Source organism: Blennius ocellaris (genome assembly GCF_963422515.1).
Source record: "Blennius ocellaris genome assembly, chromosome: 10".
NCBI lineage: Eukaryota > Metazoa > Chordata > Actinopteri > Blenniiformes > Blenniidae > Blennius > Blennius ocellaris.
Genome location: NC_137659.1, coordinates 12,326,019 through 12,348,401, shown reverse-complemented (window position 1 = coordinate 12,348,401; position 22,383 = coordinate 12,326,019). Strand labels below are relative to the sequence as shown.

General features: G+C 40.2%; 3 protein-coding genes across 3 annotated transcripts; 2 read left to right on the top strand and 1 right to left on the bottom strand.

Annotated features, from left to right (window-relative positions):
- Positions 1 to 814: 814 nt before the first annotated feature.
- Positions 815 to 9,243, top strand: LOC308135689 (homeobox protein Mohawk-like). Its single transcript, XM_080503776.1, has 6 exons — positions 815 to 1,155; positions 1,488 to 1,647; positions 1,745 to 1,898; positions 2,010 to 2,342; positions 6,843 to 6,876; positions 8,663 to 9,243. The coding sequence occupies exons 1-6, from the start codon at positions 926 to 928 to the stop codon at positions 8,973 to 8,975; spliced, it is 1,224 nt and encodes a 407-aa protein (XP_080359902.1). The 5' UTR covers positions 815 to 925; the 3' UTR covers positions 8,976 to 9,243.
- Positions 9,244 to 11,882: 2,639 nt separating this feature from the next.
- LOC308135614 (ras-related protein Rab-18-B) lies at positions 11,883 to 17,047 on the bottom strand. The gene is made up of 7 exons (XM_080503690.1): positions 16,861 to 17,047; positions 16,441 to 16,496; positions 16,253 to 16,314; positions 14,791 to 14,863; positions 14,515 to 14,633; positions 14,178 to 14,244; positions 11,883 to 13,462 (listed from the first exon to the last, which is right to left on the bottom strand). Exons 1-7 carry the CDS (start codon positions 16,926 to 16,928, stop codon positions 13,290 to 13,292), a joined length of 618 nt encoding a protein of 205 aa, XP_080359816.1. The 5' UTR covers positions 16,929 to 17,047; the 3' UTR covers positions 11,883 to 13,289.
- Positions 17,048 to 19,096: 2,049 nt separating this feature from the next.
- On the top strand, positions 19,097 to 22,077 carry ptchd3b (patched domain containing 3b; the record flags this gene model as incomplete). The annotated part of the gene is made up of 4 exons (XM_080503035.1): positions 19,097 to 19,813; positions 19,889 to 20,010; positions 20,087 to 20,232; positions 20,558 to 22,077. The coding sequence occupies 4 exons, from the start codon at positions 19,097 to 19,099 to the stop codon at positions 22,075 to 22,077; spliced, it is 2,505 nt and encodes an 834-aa protein (XP_080359161.1).
- Positions 22,078 to 22,383: the final 306 nt, after the last annotated feature.

Here is a 22,383-nt window from a genome sequence, read left to right as displayed (position 1 = left end):
GAGTCTTCAAATCCTGGGCTCATCGCCTGCATGGTGTCATCCAGTTGTACTAATAACAATGTTAAACTTCTGTCAGTCTTCATTTTGATAAATGTTCACAGTCCCCAACTTCTCCAGAATGAGGACAAACATTTACCAATAGGTATATATAATATTATTGGATTATCCCCCTCACACTGCAGATTGTGTAGAAGGCACTCTGAATTATATGTCACTCAAATTCAGAATCAGATCTGCAGGGACGACTGCCATTTTCCCCTTGTTTGTGTTCTTTTTGTGATTGGCAAATTTGCCCTGATATCCATTTTAAGACAACATGGTTCACTTCCAAACACTAGGCACAGCTTGGTGGTTTCGCTGGTTATTAGCGACCATGTAATTACGCCCATAAATTTCCAGAATCTCCTGGTAAAACATGTATTATTATTTGCTGACACGATTTTTGGTAAAACCACAAGATCAGCGAGAAACGTGTGCCTCATGCAGAAACTATGAGAGCATGTTTAAGTGCTTAACAGACTGCAGTCGGACAACATCTCAGTTGTAAATCTAATGACCACCTTTGCTAATAGTCATGTGCAATAGTTTTCATATCAAGGAGTCCTGCTGCTGCTGCTGCTGCTGCTCCTCTGCAAGCTTTTCCTCACAGAGTCCTCCAAGGGAGGCGATTGGGTAGAGGAAGAGCCAATAGGCAGCACAGCAGCAGGTTATTTGAACTCTCCTCAGCTGACACTAAACCAGACAACATCTTCTGACTTTACAAACATTATTCTCTCCTTTGACTCCGTCATCTTCTGCTCTGGTGGACACTGAACAAGGAAAAAGGAACTTTTCAGCCATTTTTTTTTTTACCCACCTACTTTTTTACATTGAATCTCTCCAGAATGGGAATCTATTGCTTGTCTTTACACCGAGGGGTCTGCTGATGCACCTGTTGATCGAGGACCACTCTGCCAGTTTGAGAATGAACGAAACTGCTGTGATGAGGTCCGATACTCTGCTTCATCTGGACGACAGCGGGAGAGTGGAGGAGAGGGGCAGACTGAACTGTGTCGACTCGCCTCAGACGAGTTTAACAGAAGGACAGAGCGCAGATCTACTCCACTGCCAGGAGACAAATGAAAACAACTCCACCATAAAGTACAGGAGATATGGGTAGGACTTTTTTTTCATCTGTGTAGGATAAATGTATTTGTGGGGGTTTTTTTTGTTAAAGCATAATTGAAAATAAAGCTGATTCAAAGTCACAGTTACTCAGAATTCTAAAGATAACAGTGTAACTTCACATTAAGACTTGCATTACTCTTTTTAATACATTTTACAAATAAAATTTATCGCAAAAAAATATTTACAGAAAGGAGTGTCACAGAGTCTGATGGTACTCTGGGGTATAATTTTGGAAAGGTGTGAAACTGAGGTGGAAATCATTCTGGGTGGGCAGAATGAGGAGCATAGTAAAACTCCCAGTTGATTTCCGACTCCTCCAGGTCTCGTCTGAGTGGGGTCAAAGTTCGCCACAAGAGGCAGGTGCTGCAGGACATGGCCCGGCCACTTAAACACTGGCTGTACAAACACCGGGACAACCCTTACCCCACCAAGACGGAGAAGGTCCTCTTGGCTCTGGGCTCACATATGACTCTCGTGCAGGTAAAAAGAGGAAGGGAAAAAAAAACAAACAACCTTTGAAGATGAGCTCTTACTGAATTTTGGGAAGATTTGTTAACAGAAATAATGCCCTGTGCAGGTTTCAAATTGGTTTGCAAATGCCCGACGGAGACTGAAGAACACAGTGAGGCAGCCGGACCTGAGCTGGGCCCTGAGGATCAAACTGTACAATAAATACATCCAGGGAAACGCAGAGAGGCTCAGTGTGTGCAGTGATGACTCCAACTCAGATGGTAAGGCCTTTGACTTCAGGAATCGTCATTCTTTCATTTGTAATCATTGAAAATGTCAAATTTTTCTCATGAAGTATGCTTTGTTTGTTTGTTTTGTTTCATTTGCTGCAGATGAAGAGTGTCCCCTGCAGGCCCCCATCAGCCAGCCAAGCTTTGGCAGGTCGTCCTCGCACAAGAGTGTGCTGGAGAAGCCGAGCAGCGTCCTCGCTATGGCCGGTGACGACATCGCCTCCCCTCCGTCCAAGTACAAGAGCAGCTTACTGAACCGCTATCTGAATGACACCTTGCGACACATGATGGCGGTGAAGGCAGCCGACGGCGTCGCCCACGTCCGCAACAGGCGGAGCCACTCCGAGTCGTTCAGTTCCAACGACTGCGATCGAGATGCCGTGTCGTCTCCTGCGTCATCCTACGAAACAGAGGCCAACTTCGTCTACCACATGGGTGAGAGAAGTTTGACTTTTGTCTCACGCAAAAGCATTAAGTCTCAACTCAAGAAAATACTCTTTATTTCGGGACATTTCGTGATTATCTTATAAACCTGACGTGTGAAAGAACGGTTTTACTGTCTTGTTTCTCTCCTATAAATGGTCCCAAATATTTGATGAGTCATCCTGCACTCGAAGGCCTTCACTCATCCTGCATCCAATTGAAATGCACACAGCTTTGTGGGATGTTCTCTTTGCAAGAACAGCCGCTTTGAATTTTCCCGCAACCTGGCCACAACTGACTATATCAATCAAATCTGAAACAAAGACATTAATAATACAATTTAATTTTAGGCTGACTTGAAACAAAACGTGACAAAGTTAGTTAAAGAAAAAACAGCACCTCCTATTTATGGAAATGACCATAACTTTTGTCTCTTGTTAATTGCTGGTTTATGCTGAAGTTGAAGCAAATTGACAGTTTAACTGGTCTACTTCCCCTCACTTCTTTTTTTTTCAACATGCCACAGTGTACAGTAAAATGAGAGCAGAATGAACCGAAACTTCCACCTGGCTCCTCGGAGCTCCCTGACATTAATAAATCTCTGACATTGCAGTGAAAGGCGGAAGCTCTGCAAGATTCAATTATAAAACTACAGAAAAACTGGGAGGGAGTCTGACACCTGGGTGCCCTTTTCAGACCCATCGGGAGCACAGCGCACTGACAAGCCTCAAATCCGCCAAGGCACGGCAGCCAAAGCCTCTACAAACATTACTAATAAAGACTCATGCAGACGCTGAAATCCCTCATTTTAAAATTGGATGAAGCTCGCGCTGGCTGCCACTACACACCGCAAATATCATTTCCATATACGAGAATGTGCCATTTGTTCCGCTTCAGCTTCTTGCCATGGTGGAAATGTCCAGTCCAGTCTGAAGGACAATTACAGAACGTCTGAGACTTTATTCTTCCCAGGGTGAGAAGTAGAACTTCCAGCCAAATACAGAACTGGAGCAGTCTGTCAGTGAAACGAGCCGCCACTCATCTGTGAGACAACGCAGAGCAACATCTCTAATGTTCTTTTGGCTTTTCCCATGAGAGTTTGTGGGTAAAGGTTTGCTCCCTTGGCTTGTGTGAGTTTTGGCAGCCAGCTTTACCCCAGTGTTACTTTCCCCACTCAAAATCAGTTTAAAGGTGCATTCATTTGTAGAAAATGTTAAACCAATTCTACTCCTAAACACCAAAACCTCACTCTGAAACAGGGACATGACATACATTGTGTTCAGATTTCCTCACTTTATCATTTTTATAAGCTGTGCTTTCTGTGTATCCAGGCAATTATTTGAGGTATAGTCCTGCATATCTAGATAAAATGCAACAAATTGTGTATGCTTTACAAATATACACACTATTTAAGTGGTGTTTAATATAATTCATCTGAAATATTTCAAAGTTCTTATTGAACCAATGAACCACCATTGGTGTTTGTGCAGATGACTGAATGTGACGGATCAGGTAAAATGGCCTTTTCCATGTTCTGCACCACAAAGATCCTGGGATTAAACTACAACACCTCGCACCACTGATCCACAGCTGCCTCGGACCTCACGTACTTACGGAAATCATTGTGGTGTTGATACTCTTATCTCACTGAATTTCCCAAAGCAGTAAACCAATCCTATAAACATCTCATATACCCTCATAATTAAGTCATACTTTTTTTAATGATGTCATCGCATACTATGTGGGCACTGCTGTTGAAAATGTTTGTGCAAACTTTTAATATGTCCCTATGGTTGTATTAATGGTGTTTGCAACCCAGTAGGGCTCTTATGTGGAGGTGAAGTGGAAAGTCAAGCTGCCAGATTCATGACAGGCACTAACGCCATTAACACATTTATATTCCACCCGGGAGACGATTTAAACAGTCACTGAAGCTAAAGTGATTTACTAAAAAGCAATGCCACAACATAATGTCTTACAAGGGCACTTTAAAGATATCAGTGTAATTCCCATGGACTGTAAAAATCGAATGAATGAGTGATGTTGCTATATAATGTATAGAAATGCTTTATATAACATGGTACACACATCAAGTGGAGAATTTCCCTCCAAAAAGCTGGAGAGCCGTAAATGTGACCAGAATTATGTTTTATGGGTCGCAGAGTGGCAAAAAACATATCTGGACAAACGCCTCACTGCATTTTCCAGCCATTCTGTTTGAAACGAAAACATGCATGCAGAGAGGGGAGTCTCAATTTGTTCTTAAATACATATCTGCCTCAAGGAAAATTGTGTTAGAGTATTCCAGCATGGCACCGACACACCTATGAAACAAGCTGAAAGTTGTTGACTTGAGATCTTGAGAGATTTATACCAATGGGTTCAGATCTGCTCATGGAGACATTATCTCATAGTGGGACAGCGACTTGAGGCACAACCAACAGCAGTAGCAGAGAGTAGGCGCCTCAAGTTCCTAAACAAAAGTCAGCAAACGCTTAAAGATGTTGGAGACTACAATTATTTCAGTGCCATGTTGAGAGTATTTGAAGAGTAATGGGAAACTGATATGAGTTTAAATACCAAGCATAGCCTGAGGTACCTAACTCAGAAAGCTTGGTTCTTTTCTAGGTTGAATGAATAAACTTACAAATGCTTCTAAACCATGACATCCTATTTGTTTAATGTGAGGAAAAACACAGGTTGACATTTTTGTGGGCTTTACGGTGACAAAGGATATTCTGACTTTTCTCACGTCTGGAGGGGTTTTATCCATTCAAAAAATTGTCAAGTCATTGTTTTTTCACTAACGATAAAGCACATATTTAAATGATTCGGTGCTGTGCACAGAGTACTGTGACATTTTGTTGCATGACGTAATCCCCATGAGGTTGGCTTGGAGGCCGTGCTGCTAAACTCACAGAGGGAGCAGACGTCTGAACAGCATTGCTTCTATTCTGCACACAAAGTGACAAAATGCTCTTTTCAGAGAAGGTGAAGAAAAACAAAACATTAGTTTGAATTAGTTTGTACAAGATATTTGATGTTGATCATTTGCTATGTATGTGAATATCCTATCCATATAGAAGAGGCATACTTCAGATACTTCAGCAAAGATATATAGCATCTTAAAGTGAGCTTCAAGTATTATTAAAGTGCCCTTTTTTAATCAAATTATGATTACTCAAACTTTAATACTTTGACCATTGCAGTACAATATTTTTTACATGCATTTTTATTCGATTTCAAAACTGGAAAAATTTTAAAAATTTAAAACAACATACTGTGTAGATTTATTAGTTTTAACCATGACTTAAGTTTTCCTGAGAGAGAAATGGGTTGATTTTCCACATAAAATGCTTAAGAACATATACAGAAAATGAAAATAAGCTGTTACTCATTTGGAACTAATTCAATTTGAGTTCCAAAATAAGTAATATGTACATGTATACTCAATGCAAGAAAGTGAGTGGCTTCCTAGTACAGCTTGTAAAATCAGCCGTAACTGATCCCCACTGCAAATTTGAGACTCAAACTTGAGGTCGCCATATTTTTAAATACAACAGTTTAGTTAAACTACTTTTTTTGGGGCCATATGTGGAATTGCTTGAAAGAGAAATGCATGCTTAGGGATGTTAGAGGCTAAAAAACCATAAAACAATGAAATGATTTACTATTAACAAGTAGTTGCTTTTGGCTCCAGCATGCATGAAGAAATCAGAGCTGAGGATGTTTCGGACTGTTAGCATTGAAAGCCTGTGTTTCACAGTGGGCCTCTAATTTCCCCGTCTATTACTCTCTGAAGAAAAATCACTTTTGACCGGCTTCTATCTGCTCCATGAAAGGAAATAGTCCGGTGCTGAAATGGAAAATATGTTCTCCGTATAATACACACTTATGCACGAGACCGCAAACAGAAATTGTGCAAGAGGTAGAACGTTACCGCAAAAGTCTTTTTTTCGCTTCTTCTCCTGAAGATTTCTTCTCCAGATAGATTTTATTTGTGAGAATGGCTGACCTCTCCTTCTTCCTCTGTTTTTACAGAGGATACTCAAACACTCACTTCCTGCCTCTATTGTTAAATGTATTGCCCAGGACAGAAAAACTGTACAGGTGCAAGCAGAGTTTGCAAAAGCTATAGGGGGGGGGGGGTGTATCTTAACAGCACATTGCATTATGGGATAGACCCTCCTACGCACACTTTTTATTTAAATCTCAAGAGAAATGCTGCCCTTGCTTTGCCATCTGAGTCACATAATAATGTCATAAACAATGCACAAATATTCAGAGATGCCATTATCCAAACACACGCTAAACCCATGTATATATTCTCACACACATGCTGCAAATTAGAAACATGTTTACATGAAAACTATTTATCACTAACATATGATACGAACACAGTCTGGTCCAACCGCTGATTGTGCTCTCAATATAGTCTGTTTGCAATTTCACTTCTATCCAGTGATTCATGTATTTGTGCATTTTAGTGAGTGCTATTCTTTTCTTTTGCAGACACAGTGGACTATACTTCAACTCAATGTGACAGGTACGTGTTATGTTTCATTGTTGGATCCATGAAGCCCGACTTTTTGTGTGCACTTTTCAACTCGAAAAGTGTGATCCCCTTTTATTTTGTCTTTGGGGCGTTTCTGGCTTGTCTTGGACAGCAGCTAACTGACATCAGATCCATTCATAGGGGTCATCCGGGTGTTTTTAGGTGTAAAATATGAAGGCAAAAAAATGGTTTCTTTAACAAGGGAAATCAAAAGTTGAACACACAAGTACTTGCTTTACTAAACCAAAGTATAAGTCAAGATAGTTGTGTTAAGAGAGGTTTTGCTATAAGTGAAAATACAATTTCAACTCATTTACTTAAGGAAGGATTTAGAGTACAAGTTCTCAAAAGCACTAAAAAATAATAGACAACTCTCTGAAGGAATCTTGGTTATTTATTTGGTGGTGATGATTCATGTGCACATACATAAATACACATGAAGGTTCAGACACAGTAACTCGTTATCACTGTTTTCACAATGAATAGACCAACTTGGGTCTCAGCAATGTCACAGATCATGATCAAAACTTGCATCACAGTTTTGAAACATATTAAATTATTATCTGAAAAAGATACACTGTATTTCATTCACAATATTTAATGTAACGTTTGTAATGTAGCATCTTATGCAGCTTCAGTTTCAATAACTGTAACAATCAGCTGATTTGATCCTCTGCGTCAAAGTTTGAATATATATATATAAGGAGTATAAGGAGAAAATACTGATGCAAAGCGTTTTACAAATAGAAAGCAAATGTTAAAAAAAGGGCAAAGTGAAGAATTGAAATGCAAAAACAAGCAAACCATAAAACTACATATGAAAAATCTTGACACAGAATGCTTGATGATTTGCAGGTGAAGGGATTGAAATCGCAGGAAGTGAAGGAATAAAACAACATCGATATGGTGTTTGAAAATTAATATTAAACAAAGTCCTAAACAGATGACTGGCACAACATTTGTACTCCAATCAAGGGAGTATTTGTGTACGGTAGTATCTATTAGTTTGTGTAGGTGCGACCCTTCTGGGATGTTTCTAAAAACCTCCAAAATCGATCTTTTAATTATTAAGGCGCATCTGGACAGTTTCTTTAAAACTGCCTGTTGAAAATTGACCAACTCTTCCATCAGTTTTCCAGGGTTGGACATCTATGTGTACATATGTTCCCCCTCTGTGAGATAAACTCTTTAGTGACAGCTCATGCGGTTTCTTGTCCTTTCAGCCTCCAGTCATGTCGTGAAAAATGGAGCTCGGCAGACCTGTTAAAGCATGCTTTACAGCTTTAAGCGGCTTTGGTTTTAGGTATTGTGGCCAAAATGCTTGGGAGCACGAAGCAGGCTGTTCAGCTCTGTTGTGCAGACTATTTTGGTCGATGTTGGAGGAGAGCAACATTACACCCCATTTAGTTTGGTTTGAGAAGCCTTTTGAGATTCAACATGCACGTCTGTGCAATGCAGCCACGTTTCACTTTGCATGAGCCATTCGTCCACTCTGTGAAGCTTTAAACCGCTCAACAGGAGGCAAACCAGCTGGTTTTCACTTTGGAGTGAGCGGACTCTGGAACACGGTCGAGTTTTTAGCTCGGTCTTGTTGACCATCTCCTTCTTGAAATGATAATTATGTTTCGGTAGTGAAATAAAGATATCCTCGTGGTTTCCTCTGTTTACAAGAGGTAACTCAGATTCAACTGAATTCTGGCTTTATGTTCATAGACATTTCAGTTCCAGCTCAACTTTTCACCTCTTACATAGCATCTTGTGCGCTATATATTGACAGGAACCAGCAGAAGCGGCAGCAGGCGGTGGAGGATGTTCCCCAGAAACAGGATGACCAGAGTTGGAGGGAGATCCATGCAGCTGTGGCTCTGACCAGCTTGGCCCAGGGGCAAACTGCTCCCGGCGCTGCCACGGGGCAGTCCTGCGCGCGGGGGGGGCCCTTCTCCGTAATGAGGACCACTATCACAGACAGGATGCGTGTCACAGCACAGAGCTGCTCCACAGGGCCCGCCCTCACGAGCCGGATCATCCAGAAATCCTCTCATATTGCCGAGGTTCAGACCGTCAAAGTTGCCCTGGCCAACAGCGTGTAGACATTAAACGTCAGCGTCTGGCCTCAGCACGTTGTTTCATATAGAAATACCAGATGCCTAAGTGCCTTGCAGTATAGCCTTTGTACAGCCTCTGAGACCGTTGTTTTGTAATGCTGATTAAACTTAACATTTTCAATCGTTTTTTTTTTTTTTTTTTTAATATTGTAAATGGAAACACTAACCTAACGCAGTTGAACATTGTCTGTTTTTGCTATGTTCCTCGTGTCTTTCTGTTGAAGTAAGTTATATTAACTTTCAGGAGACTGGATCATCATCCAACGCTTAAGTTTGACAGCAGCTATTTGAATAAAACCAATGTGAAATCTTCTGACCGCTCGTCTGCTTTAAATCATGGCTTTTCAGTGGCCGAGACTGCGTGGCTGTGTTTTCCTGGGCTGTGTTTAGTGGTAGTTTTCATGTGTGCAGATGTAGCTTGTACAGGTTTTTTTTTCATTATATGCTTTGAAATTGCATATTTACATGTTGTAATGTGGGATGTAATGAGGGATGTGATGAGGGTGGCATACTGGACCAAACTGGGAGACGGTTTTTCAGATAGCGGAGGTTAAAGTGAAGATTATCCAGCTGAGAGATCCCCTGATGGTTTGAACGAGGAAAGACTATTTTGTGATGAATCCAAAGTGACCTGCGTTACATTTAGTGGCTGAAGTGACCAGAAAACCTGGGAAACGTTTGCATGCATGTTTTTACACACAGTTCAACAAATAACAAGTGTGAAAGTATTTGTAGTGATAATCTATTACATCTAAAAATGAAATCTTATTTTTCATATCCAATACATTATGTTGCTGTCGTGTGGCTGTCTAGTGCACTGCCTAGTACACCGTACAAATCGCAAAAAGTTAATGTTATGGTTCAAATGAAACACTCCTGTTTATGCACAAATAACTTTTACCTTGCATATTTCAAGGTTCAAGGTTCAAGGTGTTTTATTTGTCATATCACCAGTAAAACCCAGGTTTCACAGTGAATGGAATTCTTATTTTGCCGTCCACCCTGAAGCCGACCTATATAAATAAGTATATACACAAGAGAATAAAATATAAAAAATAAAATAAAGTAACAGAGCAGTGCAAAAATATTAGTGCGAAAGTGAGATGTGCAATGTAAACATCTCATATTTGTGCTCCTACACGTGTGTGAACCATGAACCGAACACTGCATGACCCCATTAACCACCAAAATAATAGTTGGCTCCGTTTGGTCAGAGCTTCACCTTGTTGTCGTGCTGCCTCACAGTGACAAAGTCTCCGGTTCATCTCTGATTGAGTTTTTTTTGTTTGTTTGTGCAGTTTGCATGTTCTGGGTGTGTGTGCGTGTGTGTTTTCTCCAAGCTTGCATTTCAAACTTATAGCGTGACTGTAATTGTAGGTGTGAGTGTGTGCCATGTTTGGTTTCTGGTGATAGAGTGTTGACCTGTTGCGGTGTGTCACCTCCTGACCTCACTCACAGTGAGCCGGGATCGCATGCCGTCGGGACTTTAACAAAGCGTTTTAAGAGATGGGTGGAAAGCTTGATAGATTGGATCTTGAAAATTTGAATTTGCATCTTGTATTGTGACGTGGAAATGATGGTACTTTTTCAGGGTTTTTTTTTTTCTTCAACAACAGTTAAACCTAATTCTGTGAAATAACCATGAGAGCTGCATTCAGCCACCTCCTCACTTTCTGACTGATGTCTGAGTGCTCACAGTGAACCGACTGCACGATGGTTTATTACACAGCGTGAACGCCATCAAAATACTAAAATGCATGTCACTAAGCAGGTATGGAACATGATTTTTGACACAACAGCTTAGCAGGTTCAGCAATGAGGTTTCTGAAGGGGCTCGTTTGGTTTAGAAGAAAACGTGCAAAAAAAGGTGTGATATTGAAGTGTATTTTCTTATATCTTCTCATATATGTTTTATTCCTTGTTTTAAGGAATAAAACAAGGAATATCCAATATCCAAACATCGAACAAGTCAAAATTGTCAAATTAAATCGAACACATGTTGCCAAAATGTAACTGACTATTAAACATTTCACTGTCAACCAGCTAATACTTGTAATACTGGTAATACTGCGTCACATTGTTACCACTGCTTTCTGCTGGTGTAAGAAAATCTGTTCAGTTTAGTAGATATGTCTAAGGTCATGTGTTTTAATCATGCAATCCTTTCATTGGTGCAGCACTACAAGCTAGATTAAATAAATAAACAAGTGGGACAATGATGATAAAAGAGATTAAATTAACAATAATGATACACACTAAGTTGGGTATACTCTTCCCTGCATGTTTTACATGTCGGACTGTAATTCTAAATAAAAAAATAAATGAACAATTTCAATGGGATGTGTTGAAGAACAACGGAGTCTAATATATATATAAATATCATGGTGGTCAAATCTGAAGGCAAGGCTTAAAGAAAACCGTTGCCCATCATCACTGTAACACATGCATCTTAAAATTCAAATGCCATTTCTTATCCTCAGAATCCAATAGAGTGCTTATTAAAAATCTAAGACTCTTGAAATACAAAAATCCACTTTTGTGAAAATGTCTGTTGCTCTGCATGTGTGGACAGTCCTACATCTGAGGACATCCCGACACTAAACTTCAGCTTGTAATCTCATACTGGAACTTTTTTTTTTTTTTTTTCAACCAAAACATGATTAACAAGGTTTTTCCACAAGTGTCCCAGTTTTGGTCTTCTTGACATTATCTTGGAGGAATGTTTTGGGTCCTGTATCTACAAGATGCTAGTCATCAACAAAGTATCATGGAAAGAGCGCCTCATGACAGTTTTCCTCTCTGAAGCTGCTTCTCATTAGGCGAGCTCCAAAACCACACACACAAACCCAGCGGCACATCTCAGACGGTAATTAAACAACAGATAAACTTGAGTGACGGCATGTTGAGGTTGTCATTTATTTCCGTTTGAAACAATTCAAACAGTAATTGACCATAACTCTTCCAGCAAATGTCTTTCAATGTTAAGGCAGATATCAATTTAACGCATCACTGAATATGAATGGCAAAGACGCAGCCAAAGCGACAAGAAAGAAGAAAAAAAAAACAACAGGAGGGAAAGAGCAACATGATTTTACATCAGGAAACAAACAGCAAACTAATATATTGTGAAGGTAGAAATGAACACTCTTAGGAACGCTCTTGTATCACAAGCGAAAGGTGACTTCAATATGCCAGCACAACATAAAAAGGGCTACAGAGAAAAGCAGCTGAAAAAATAAAAAAAACCGCTGGGGAAAGCTGATGGTTCCTTATTTTCTATTGAGTGACATGGACTGTGAGCTGACGTGAGTAAAAGGGCGTGGGTTGTTTTATTGCAACAAGTCTTGATACTGTAAACTTTATTTGCTCTGGAAGTTATGGTCCAGATCACACATGCAAAGAGAAAAACAAACTGAAAAAAAAAAAAAAATCAAGTTACAGATCGATCAAGACAGAGAGGATTAATTTGTCTTGTATATTTAAATGCTAGGAGAATTAAACACAATTGAAAGTTTCTATCGCTTCTGAAGGAAATAATTAGATGGAACTTGACAAGAAATTAAGTAAATTTAGCTTTCGGTTAAAGATAAATCGCTTTTCGTGACATTGTGGAATATTTCCTCTTTGGGAGCTCTCACAGTGTTCTGGCGCATGCTGCAGTGAAAGCCTGAAGGAACCTCAGCGTTCAAAGAAGTCTACAAAATGATTCTCTGCCACCAAAACTCAGTCCTCGTTGGTTTTAATGAAGCTTCCAATGATCCATATGCATCAGAACATTTTGTACTTTGACATTCGCGGAACAATGAAGCATACATATTGAACAAGCTTTTTGGAGAAGGATCTGGGTGACTAACAATACTGATTACAATTAATTATTTTGAATTCAGTTTGACAGGCGAGATCCTGTAACCTACAAATTGGTTTTGGTTACGGGCACAATGCTAGTAACCTGATGTCTTAATGTACAGCTGGATCACTGTTGCCAATAAGATAAATCTGAACCAGACGTGAACTCACGACGTGGATTTAAAACTCTCCACTTTCTCTTGACGAGAGGCTTTTTTTTTTTTTTTTTTTTTCCCTGAACGATTCCTTCGATCAGGTTTTAAACGGGAAAGTGACAGTTGGTGGTTGGGATGGAAGTGTGCAAACAGCAATGTCCACTCGAACGACAGAATCGCTCGGAATCATTAACTTTTCTCCTAATAGTACATATCCACCTCCCCCCCCTCTTTATCTCTTAAGTTTCTGGTCCGTCGTCCTTCCTCTCAGGTCGGTGCTTTATGGGTTGGTCCACTTTCAGGGTATGGAGCAGTATCCCCCGCACGCCCCGGCCCTGCCCTGGTCCTGATCCCCCAGACGAACTTTCTGCCCCTGGTTGTCGCTCTCCCAAAGCCCCGGAGTCTGGAGGATCTTCTCCACGAGCTCCTCAAAGGCACACTGGACGCCATCTTTGGTCTTTGCACTGGCCTCTGCACGCAGGAAGGATTTACGGGGTGAGTCTTGGTTGAGCATTTTCCAAGATGTCACAAACAACAAATAAAAAAAAAAAAAATAAAGTGGAAAAAAACTCCACTTCATTTAGGTTGAACATCTGTGGGGTTTTTTTTTTTTTTTTACAACGCTGTGACACAAGTGACGAAGCACTTTAAACTATCTGTTTGTTGACAAACGCGACACATGATGTATGAAATGACTTCATTGAGGCGGCCGGCGAAATCCAGCGGAATGAAGACATCCGCGCTGCGGAGTCCCTCCAACGACATCTTCTGGCCCCGCCCTGCACCCAACCCCTTAATCTGGCCTTTCTAAAATGGAAACTGCAACAGAAACGTTAACCTAATTTCCCGGAGAGGGACAGATCGAAGATGAGAATCAAGAACACGTGTGGACTCGATAAATGAAAGCTCGTTTAGATTGTAATCATAATGCAGCTCTTCTGGAGCGGCCACATCTTGCAGCACCGTCTCGACAACGGCAGAGCAGCATAAACAAAACAACTAATGTGAACTAAATGCACAGCTCACTCAAGAGATGTGTCCACTTGTTCCAACTGTGCAATTACAGGTCTGACTTTTAAGTGCAGTACAGCAAGTTTGAATGGCTTTAAGTTACATTTTATGGCTCTATTACTCTAAGTGACCATGACTGACCGCGTCTGAACTTACACCAAACAAACAGACTCACCGATAAAAAGCATAGAGTGTTTCCTTGCGAATTTCAGACCTTCGTTTCTGTCCACTTCATGATCGTCCTGAAAGCCAAAGAAAGATCAGATGCAATTATCTTTATGTGGGACCCACATGGTAAAGGATTAAATGTTTGAGCATCACAAGCGTACAACACGAGTGCAGCTGGAAAAAGCAAAACCGCAGCTCACAGTCACGCGCACACAACTTTTCAAAGACGTTCTTAAAGCAGGGAAAGCAAAGCTCACGATGACAACAGTATTGACGTGTCAATGGTGCAATGTTTACCAGTGTAAAAAAAAAACAAAAAAACAACAAAATAGAGAGGAGCACACCTTATCAATTTTGTTCCCCACCAGCATTTTCACAATGTCGTTGCGTGTTGTGTAGGTTTCCAATTCGTTCAGCCAGTTTTCAAGCTTTGTGAATGTGTCACGCTTTGTGACGTCATATACTGGAAAAAAAAATAGGAGTTGGAAAAACAAAATCAATGAACCGTTGACAGAAAAACATCCTCTGCACACTGACTGAAACATGACACCTGGGGGTGGGGAGGGGGAGAGAGAGAGACTGATTTTAATCTTAGAACCTATGACTATCAAACTATTTACCAAGTATGACTCCCTGTGCACCGCGATAGTAGCTGGGTGTGAGAGTGCGGAACCGTTCCTGTCCAGCCGTGTCCTGTAAAAGCAGAGAAATTATCTGTAATGACTCCCAGCTTTGTTTTGGATCATGCTGAAAATCAATTATATCTAAAACACATAACTGTTGGTACTAAATGCAGTGTGACTTTTAAATTTGCCACAGCTCAGAAAACATGTGACTTCATCAAGTACAGATCCATCCTCATATATATCCATGAGAAATATGTTGTTTTTGTGTCGTCAACTGCACTCTGCAATTGTGATTGGGCAATGGTGCCATCTTGTGGATAATCGTGGAAATTCAAGATGTTTTTTGTTTTGTTTGTTTTTCTTTCCTTTCTTCCTTTCTCTTTCTTAAACAGATAACAGACAAATATGAGTCTTATTCAAAAGAATAAATATGAACAGTCTACAATAACGGCTGCAGGGTATTGTTGTGGTTAGGTACGGTGGCCATTATGCAGTTTTCACATTTCTCCTGTTCATATGTGCTATTTTTCTAACTCACAAGTCCAAAAACCTTCTTAAGAGGTTAATTGGTGACTATAAAATGACTGACATTCTCTCTGTAATCGCGCCATTGTCAGATGGAGCAGTGTTGAAGGTGGATAGATAGTCTCACGTTTACACCCGATGTCTTACCAAATATCTGCTCGGTGAACACATTGAGTACAACTTCAATTCCTTTTAAATGGCATAAACAAAAGTGAGCCACAAATTGAGGTAAAAAAGTGCAAAGTTGAGAAAGCTTACCAGTTAATTCTCGGGAGTCTTTGAAGGATTTAGGGAGTTTTAGACAGCATTATTATATCCTGCATAATTAGGATTTGTGGGAAATCAAGACACTTCAGTGATATCTGGATTTAAGGTACCGGTACTTAAAAAGGTTCTGTGAGGCAGTTTTTTGATATTACAAGTTATAGAAGGAATTACTTATGGCCGTCACTCCTGTGTCCTACGCAATTAAGTTATAATTTGTAAATTAAAACATTTGGAGCTCAGATCTTCTTCAGCTCTCAATTACTCATTTGGATCCCTCTTTTTTGGTTTTTATTCATGTTGTTTGTTTATTTTTTTATATATTTTTGCACAGTTTGCAAATAAATAAATAAACTGTGATCACTATTAGTATCAAGCAGAAGACATAGCTTCGCCATGAATCCTCATGTTTCTACCATTAAAAGAATCTTTTAAATGCACCTCGTCATCCAATATTCTACTGCTATTGGAATATGAATAAGATCTTTGTTGTTCTATTTAAGCTTTTCTTCTTCCTCTTCGTTTTCAGACATGATTGTTGAGTGGATATGTCGACATGATGGCTGACATTTTGTCATAGGAGCTTTTCAGAGCCGTGGAGGTCACCAGACACCAGATAACAACAAACTGGATGATATGGATTCTTTCTTCCTGCTTTTGTTCTTACCCATATGGCGAGCTTCGCTTTGTTTCCATCTATTGCCAGAGTCTTAACTTTGAAGTCCACACCTTATCAGTCACGAGAAACATAACAAACAAAAAAAAAAAAATCATCCATTAGAAACTCGTGTTTAAAGTGTGCCCTGTGGACACAACGTGTATTATTGTATATGTATATGCTTCAGTGTGTGAAACCTATTGTCGCCGACTGCTCAGGATCGAAAGTGTCCTCTGTGAACCTCAGGAGGAGACTGTGAGGAAAAAAACAAGGAGAACATGGGAATAAACAGGACGTATGGTCTGCTTTGAGTCCTTTTTGTAACCGGTTTTCTATCTGGGGGGGGAATCACACAGGTACAACAGTGCATTTTGAATGTTTACCGTCAAAGTACAGTCTTGTATAATAACTCAATGCTAACATGAACACAACGCAAAGTTCAACGCTGTGTCTGACATTACTCAATCATCCCATTATTCGCATGGAAGGGACTAGGAGTCGATATTTACTTGCGTTAGCAGCTAGCTGTAGCCGCAGCTAGCGACCAGGCGAGGGATAAACTTACATAAGAAAGAATGTCAACATTAACAACAAGCTAGCCGCAAACTGGCACGGACCTGGACTTTCCCACTCCGCTCTCCCCGATGATCAGCAGCTTCAGGGTCGTTAACACGTCGTCGTCCATGTTTTCTTCACAACCGGTTTGACTTCCACTCCTAAGGCTTCAAAAACAATATAGTTTTTACTTGTTTTCGAGAGGAAGGCAGCTATCGGCTCGGGTGACAGCCTGCTACTGCCAGCGTAACTTCCGCCCCACCTGCGCGTCGTCATGACGTCATGGAAGATAGAGTTCCCGTCCACGTCGCGATAAACAAATTCGTCACGTCATATTTTTTTTAGGCCGATTTAAGGACTTCTTTTGTTAGTGGATCAAATGTTACCGTTTTTTTTTTTTTTTTTTTTTTTTTTAACGATAGCAATACGATCAAGATCTCCAAACGTCCTTTCTGTATCTTTAATTTCTTCAAAATCGTTTGCTTATTTAATCAGGAAACAAAATACTTAGATTTTATGATTTCTGGAATCCTAATATTGCAAAGTTAAACAGCATAATACAAGAAATAAGCTAACATAATAGAATTAATTCTTAACAACATTAATCAATAACCAAATCAATGTTGTAACATCGGACAATATTGCAAGAAGTATAGATCTACTATTATACACATTTTCAATAATTTCACATCGGTCTCGTATTCAAAGTTTATGGTCCAAATCCAGTTTTTTCCTTGATTTTCCTCCATTTGAATATCTGATCATATGAGCTGCTTTTCAGAATCTGCTGCGTCTGTGTGAGCTGGACAGGCTCTGCCCATACATGCCCACCTTGGGAAGAGGAGGAAGTATTTCCTCTTGCGCTGTAGTAGATCCACCTTGCAGAGCTGCCTAATTGTGGGTGATTCAAATGAGTTTTCAATTAATTTAGCACAATATGACTCCATTAATGGATTTCTGCGACAACAAGATTCAGAGAAACTTGTTCATGCATTTCAGTAGACTGGATTTTAGTAACATGTGTAAGTTAAAAATCCGACAGCCACCCGCAAAGCATTCCTGACTACCTGCTGACACACTCACTTCTTTTAAATCAGGCCTTAAAACACCATTATTTGCTCTGACTTTCATTAAAAAAAATGGGCTTTACATATTTTATTGCCTTTGTCGTGAAAAAGTAGTATAGTAAGTCGTATGTTTATTATTTTCTTAATGGGCTGGTTTTAATGTATTTCTCTTCTTTCATTGTAAATCAGTATACATTGCCTTATGTCTGAATGGTGCTAAATAACTAAACGTGGCTTGCTTTGCCTTTTAATTTAATTTAGGTGCCCCTAAATTTCTTAACCACTAAAAGGTTTGATGGTACAGTTCCAGTTATTCCAATAAGTGATTTCTTTTAAGATATTGTTTTTTCAATCATTTGTTTGTATATTGTTATACAAGATTCTGACAATTGGCTGACATTTTGCTAACTATTGCATGGGATTTTGAATTTTATTTCTATTATTTCTATTAATAAACTGTCCACATTTGCACCATGTAAAGTTAATAGTGTGCAATTGGGTGACAAATATAGTGATTAGCAACGATTAATTGTATTATAATATCTGCAAATAAAGTGACTGTCATTTCCCAAATACGAGTGGGAAAAATAATTCAAATCTCAAATGCTGAACATCTACAAACGTGTAAATGATACAGGGTAGTTTTTACATCAAAAATTTAAGAAATCATTTCTATTGTCTTTCAATGTTGTGAAAATTAGATTTGTATTTTTTTGGTTTGTTTGTTAAATGAAATTAGAATCTAATCCAACCAGAAAAAGTCTGCCAACAGGATGCATTTGAATAAAGAGCCACATCATGGAGCACAACACCTCTTTGTTTTGTGCCTGTGCTGTTGTGCATCAATCCTCAAAGGCTCCTTTTTTCAAACTCTTATCTTACCTCAACCACGAAAGGGAATCACCTGGGGGCTGAGCAACAGGAAACCAGAGTTTTACCATGAAAGGAGCCAATGAACCATACTGCAGCTACTATTCCTTAATAGGCTCATTGATTCAGCCTTTCCTCCAATCACATCGGTCACCGCTCATTTCAAAGAGGAGCAGGCCTGTGATTATGTAAATTCCAGCTCATGGTGTAGCTGAAAGGAGTCCATAGCAGAATAAATATACCTGCTTGTGGATTTTCTCAGCTCTCTCTAGACATAGGTTGAGTGTGGCAAGAAGAAAAGGTTTTACTTCATTGTATTTTTTGCTTTTGTCTGCATACCGGGACACCAGGCTTTCCAGCTATGGCCAGATTCCACACAGATTGCATCGAGAGACCTTTACGAATCTGCTTCAGGATCATGGGTCATTTTGTCGGATCACATCCTTGGTGGTTTGTCATCACCCCTCTTCTCTTCTCAATAAGTCTAGGAAGTGGATTTTATCTCCTCAAAGTCAGAATGTCAAATGACATCGAGGAGCAGTTCACACCTTTGGGTGGACCAGCCAAGATGGAGAGGGAATACATTGAGGAAACGTTTCCAGGAAATGGCTCCATGTTTTCCAGCTTTAGGCTGAGTAGAGGTGGAAACTATGCTACTGTCATAGCTTCCAACAGCAGGAATATCCTGACGGCTGATTCACTTCAGGAAATTCTGGATTTGGACTTGAAAATTAGGGACATGGTGATGCAATTTGACAATCAGTCATTTAAATACATGGATGTTTGTGCTAAAGCGCTGGGATCCTGTGTCTCAAACGACTTCCTCGATGTCATTGAATACAACGCCACTGGAATTGACTCCATCGATTTGACGTACCCATGGTTTGACTCTGACGTCAGAAGCTTCCCCTTGTATTTAAGTCTGGGAAGTGTGAAAATGAATCATGAGAGCTTGATTGTTAGAAGTGCTGAAGCCGTGCAGCTCTATTACTATTTAGAGGACGACAACACAAAAACAGACATTTGGCTGCAAGGCTTCATCGATCTGGTCTCAAATGAATCATTGAATTTTGCTCAGGTAAGTAACATCAACCCTCATTAATGCTTTAAATTACCATACTGTTTATTAAGAAGAATCTGGGTATATTTCTAGGTGTCATACTCCACCTCAATGTCAATGCAGTGGGAATTTGAGAAAACTCCATCATCTGTTATCCATTTATTCTCCATTACCTATGCCATCGCCATCGTATTCTCAATTCTAACCAGTTGGAGGTCAGTCGGATAGCACACACCCATTTTCAAATGAGTTTTAAACTCTTTTTCTAATGTCTCTGTTTCTATTTTCTAGGTTGGACAATGTAAGGACGAAGGTGTGGGTGGCGTTCTGTGGAGTTCTTTCCACCGGACTTGCAGTCCTGAGTGGTTTTGGTGTGCTGTTGCTGCTGGATCAACCATTTGTCATGACAGCGGCCTCCTGTCCTTTCTTGATATTAGGTAAGTGTAAATTCAGTTGTAGACGCCTGTGAGTCCTAAACACAGCTTTGCTTTTTGGTTCCTCCATAATCCAGTCAACTTTTCATTCCAAACAAAACTCACTTTACATGACAATGTGGGAATAAAAAAAACAAACTTTGATGAAACCTACCTTGCCAATGTGATAAATTAGTTTTTAAATACAGTTCACAGTATCTACTAAACTACAATTCTTAATGTTTTCCTACAAACTATCTACAAACCTAAACCTCACAAAGGACCAGGGAGTTTTCTGCACAAACTCGCTAATCCAAATAATCTATTTCCTTTCTTTTTACTTCTAAAGGTATTGGACTCGATGACATGTTCATCATGATCTCCTGTTGGCAGAGGACTCGCGTTCTGGACGACGTTCCTGACCGCCTTGCTGACACCTACAGGGATGCTGCTGTTTCGATCTCCATCACGACGCTGACCGACGCTCTGGCTCTCTTCATGGGCTGCAGCTCACCCTTTGGCTCGGTGCAATCCTTCTGCCTCTATGCGGGTGTTTCTGTGTGCTTCTGCTATTTGTACAGTGTCACTTTCCTGGGAGCGTGTATGGCTTTCAATGGACAGAGGGAAGCAGGGAATAAGCACTGGTTCACCTGCATGAAAATCCCAGAAGACCTCCCACCCAGTAGTTCGAAAGCTTTCAACATGTGCTGTGTCGGGGGTCGCTACAATCAAATTACTGAATTGGAGGAACCTGAGCCTGTCAGTTATATCTTTGAGCATTTCTATGGGCCATGTCTGACCCATAAACTTATGAAAGCTTGTATAATCATCATTTATATAGCCTATCTGGCTGTTAGTATCTATGGTGTGTTCATGTTAAAGGAAGGACTCGACATTAAGAATCTGGCTTTGGATGATTCCTACATCATTACATATTACAACCATCAAAGGGAGCACTTCTCTGAATACAGCTGCAACGTGATGGTGGCAGTGAAGCAATCATTCTCCTACTGGGAAGGAGATGAACAGAGGCAGCTGCAATCATGCATTTCAAACTTTGAAAGTTTGAACTTTGTCAACAGCACATTGGCTTGGTTCACGTCCTACCGAAAATATGCACAAGCATTGAATCTGAACATAAGCTCCCGGGGGTCTTTCCACACCCATCTCGCCAAATTTTTGCAACTCACCCCCATGTTTGGAGAAGACATCAACCTGACTGCAGGCGGTGACATCCAGGCATCTCGCTTTTTCCTTCAAACGCTCAACAAAACGACCATGAAAGACCTGATGACTGGACTGAGGAAAACAGCGGAGGAGTGTCCAGTGGAGCTTCTGGTGTACCACCCTGCGTTCGTCTACTTTGATCAGTACACGGTCATCATGGGTAACACCCTTCAGACCGTCCTCATTGCTGTGATTGTGATGCTCTCTGTGTCTCTTGTACTGATACCCAATCCTCTTTGCTCGGTATGGGTAACGTTTGCAATTTGTTCAGTCATGCTTGGCGTGACAGGGTTCATGTCACTGTGGGGTGTAAATCTAGACTCCATTTCCATGATCAACTTGGTCATGTGCATCGGTTTTTCTGTTGATTTCTCGGCACATATTTCCTACGCTTTTGTTTCCAGCACTAAGTGTGACGTTAATGAGAAAGCTACAGACGCCTTGGCTCATTTGGGGTTTCCAATACTGCAGGGAGGATTGTCCACTATTCTCGGAGTGGTCGTGCTTTCCATATCTGGATCTTACATCTTCAGGACTTTCTTCAGGATCGTATTTCTTGTGATTGCTTTTGGGTTGCTCCATAGTTTGGTGTTTATTCCAGTGTTCCTGACATTCCTGGGCACTTGTAGGAAGTGGCATTAAATCAAACTCATCTAAAACACTGTATATTTCCTGATGAGTTATTTCTCTGGTTTACATACATTAGTTGAACAATTGGAATTGGACACTTCTGGGTTTAGGGCGGATCACTTGATTCCCCACCTACATAATTTGTTGCCATAACATTTAGAGAGATTGCTGCCACTTCTGGACAGGTCATTCAGTGTTTCTTTTTTTATTATGTTGATTTAAATCAGTTTCTAACAACTGTATGTTTTTGTTTTCCAATTTTGAAAACCTTTGTTAAAAGTAGATTTAGCATAGATATCTGAAACTTAGAAACAATTA

Coding starts and splice junctions, on each gene's coding strand:
- LOC308135689 (XM_080503776.1), top strand. CDS start 926: ATGCACCTGTTGATCGAGGACCACTCTGCCAGTTTGAGAATGAACGAA. Junction 1,156..1,487: donor ATAAAGTACAGGAGATATGG/GTAGGACTTTTT, acceptor CGACTCCTCCAG/GTCTCGTCTGAGTGGGGTCA. Junction 1,899..2,009: donor TGATGACTCCAACTCAGATG/GTAAGGCCTTTG, acceptor CATTTGCTGCAG/ATGAAGAGTGTCCCCTGCAG.
- LOC308135614 (XM_080503690.1), bottom strand. CDS start 16,928: ATGGACGACGACGTGTTAACGACCCTGAAGCTGCTGATCATCGGGGAG. Junction 16,315..16,440: donor TGAGCAGTCGGCGACAATAG/GTTTCACACACT, acceptor GTGACTGATAAG/GTGTGGACTTCAAAGTTAAG. Junction 14,245..14,514: donor TGGGGAACAAAATTGATAAG/GTGTGCTCCTCT, acceptor TTTGGCTTTCAG/GACGATCATGAAGTGGACAG.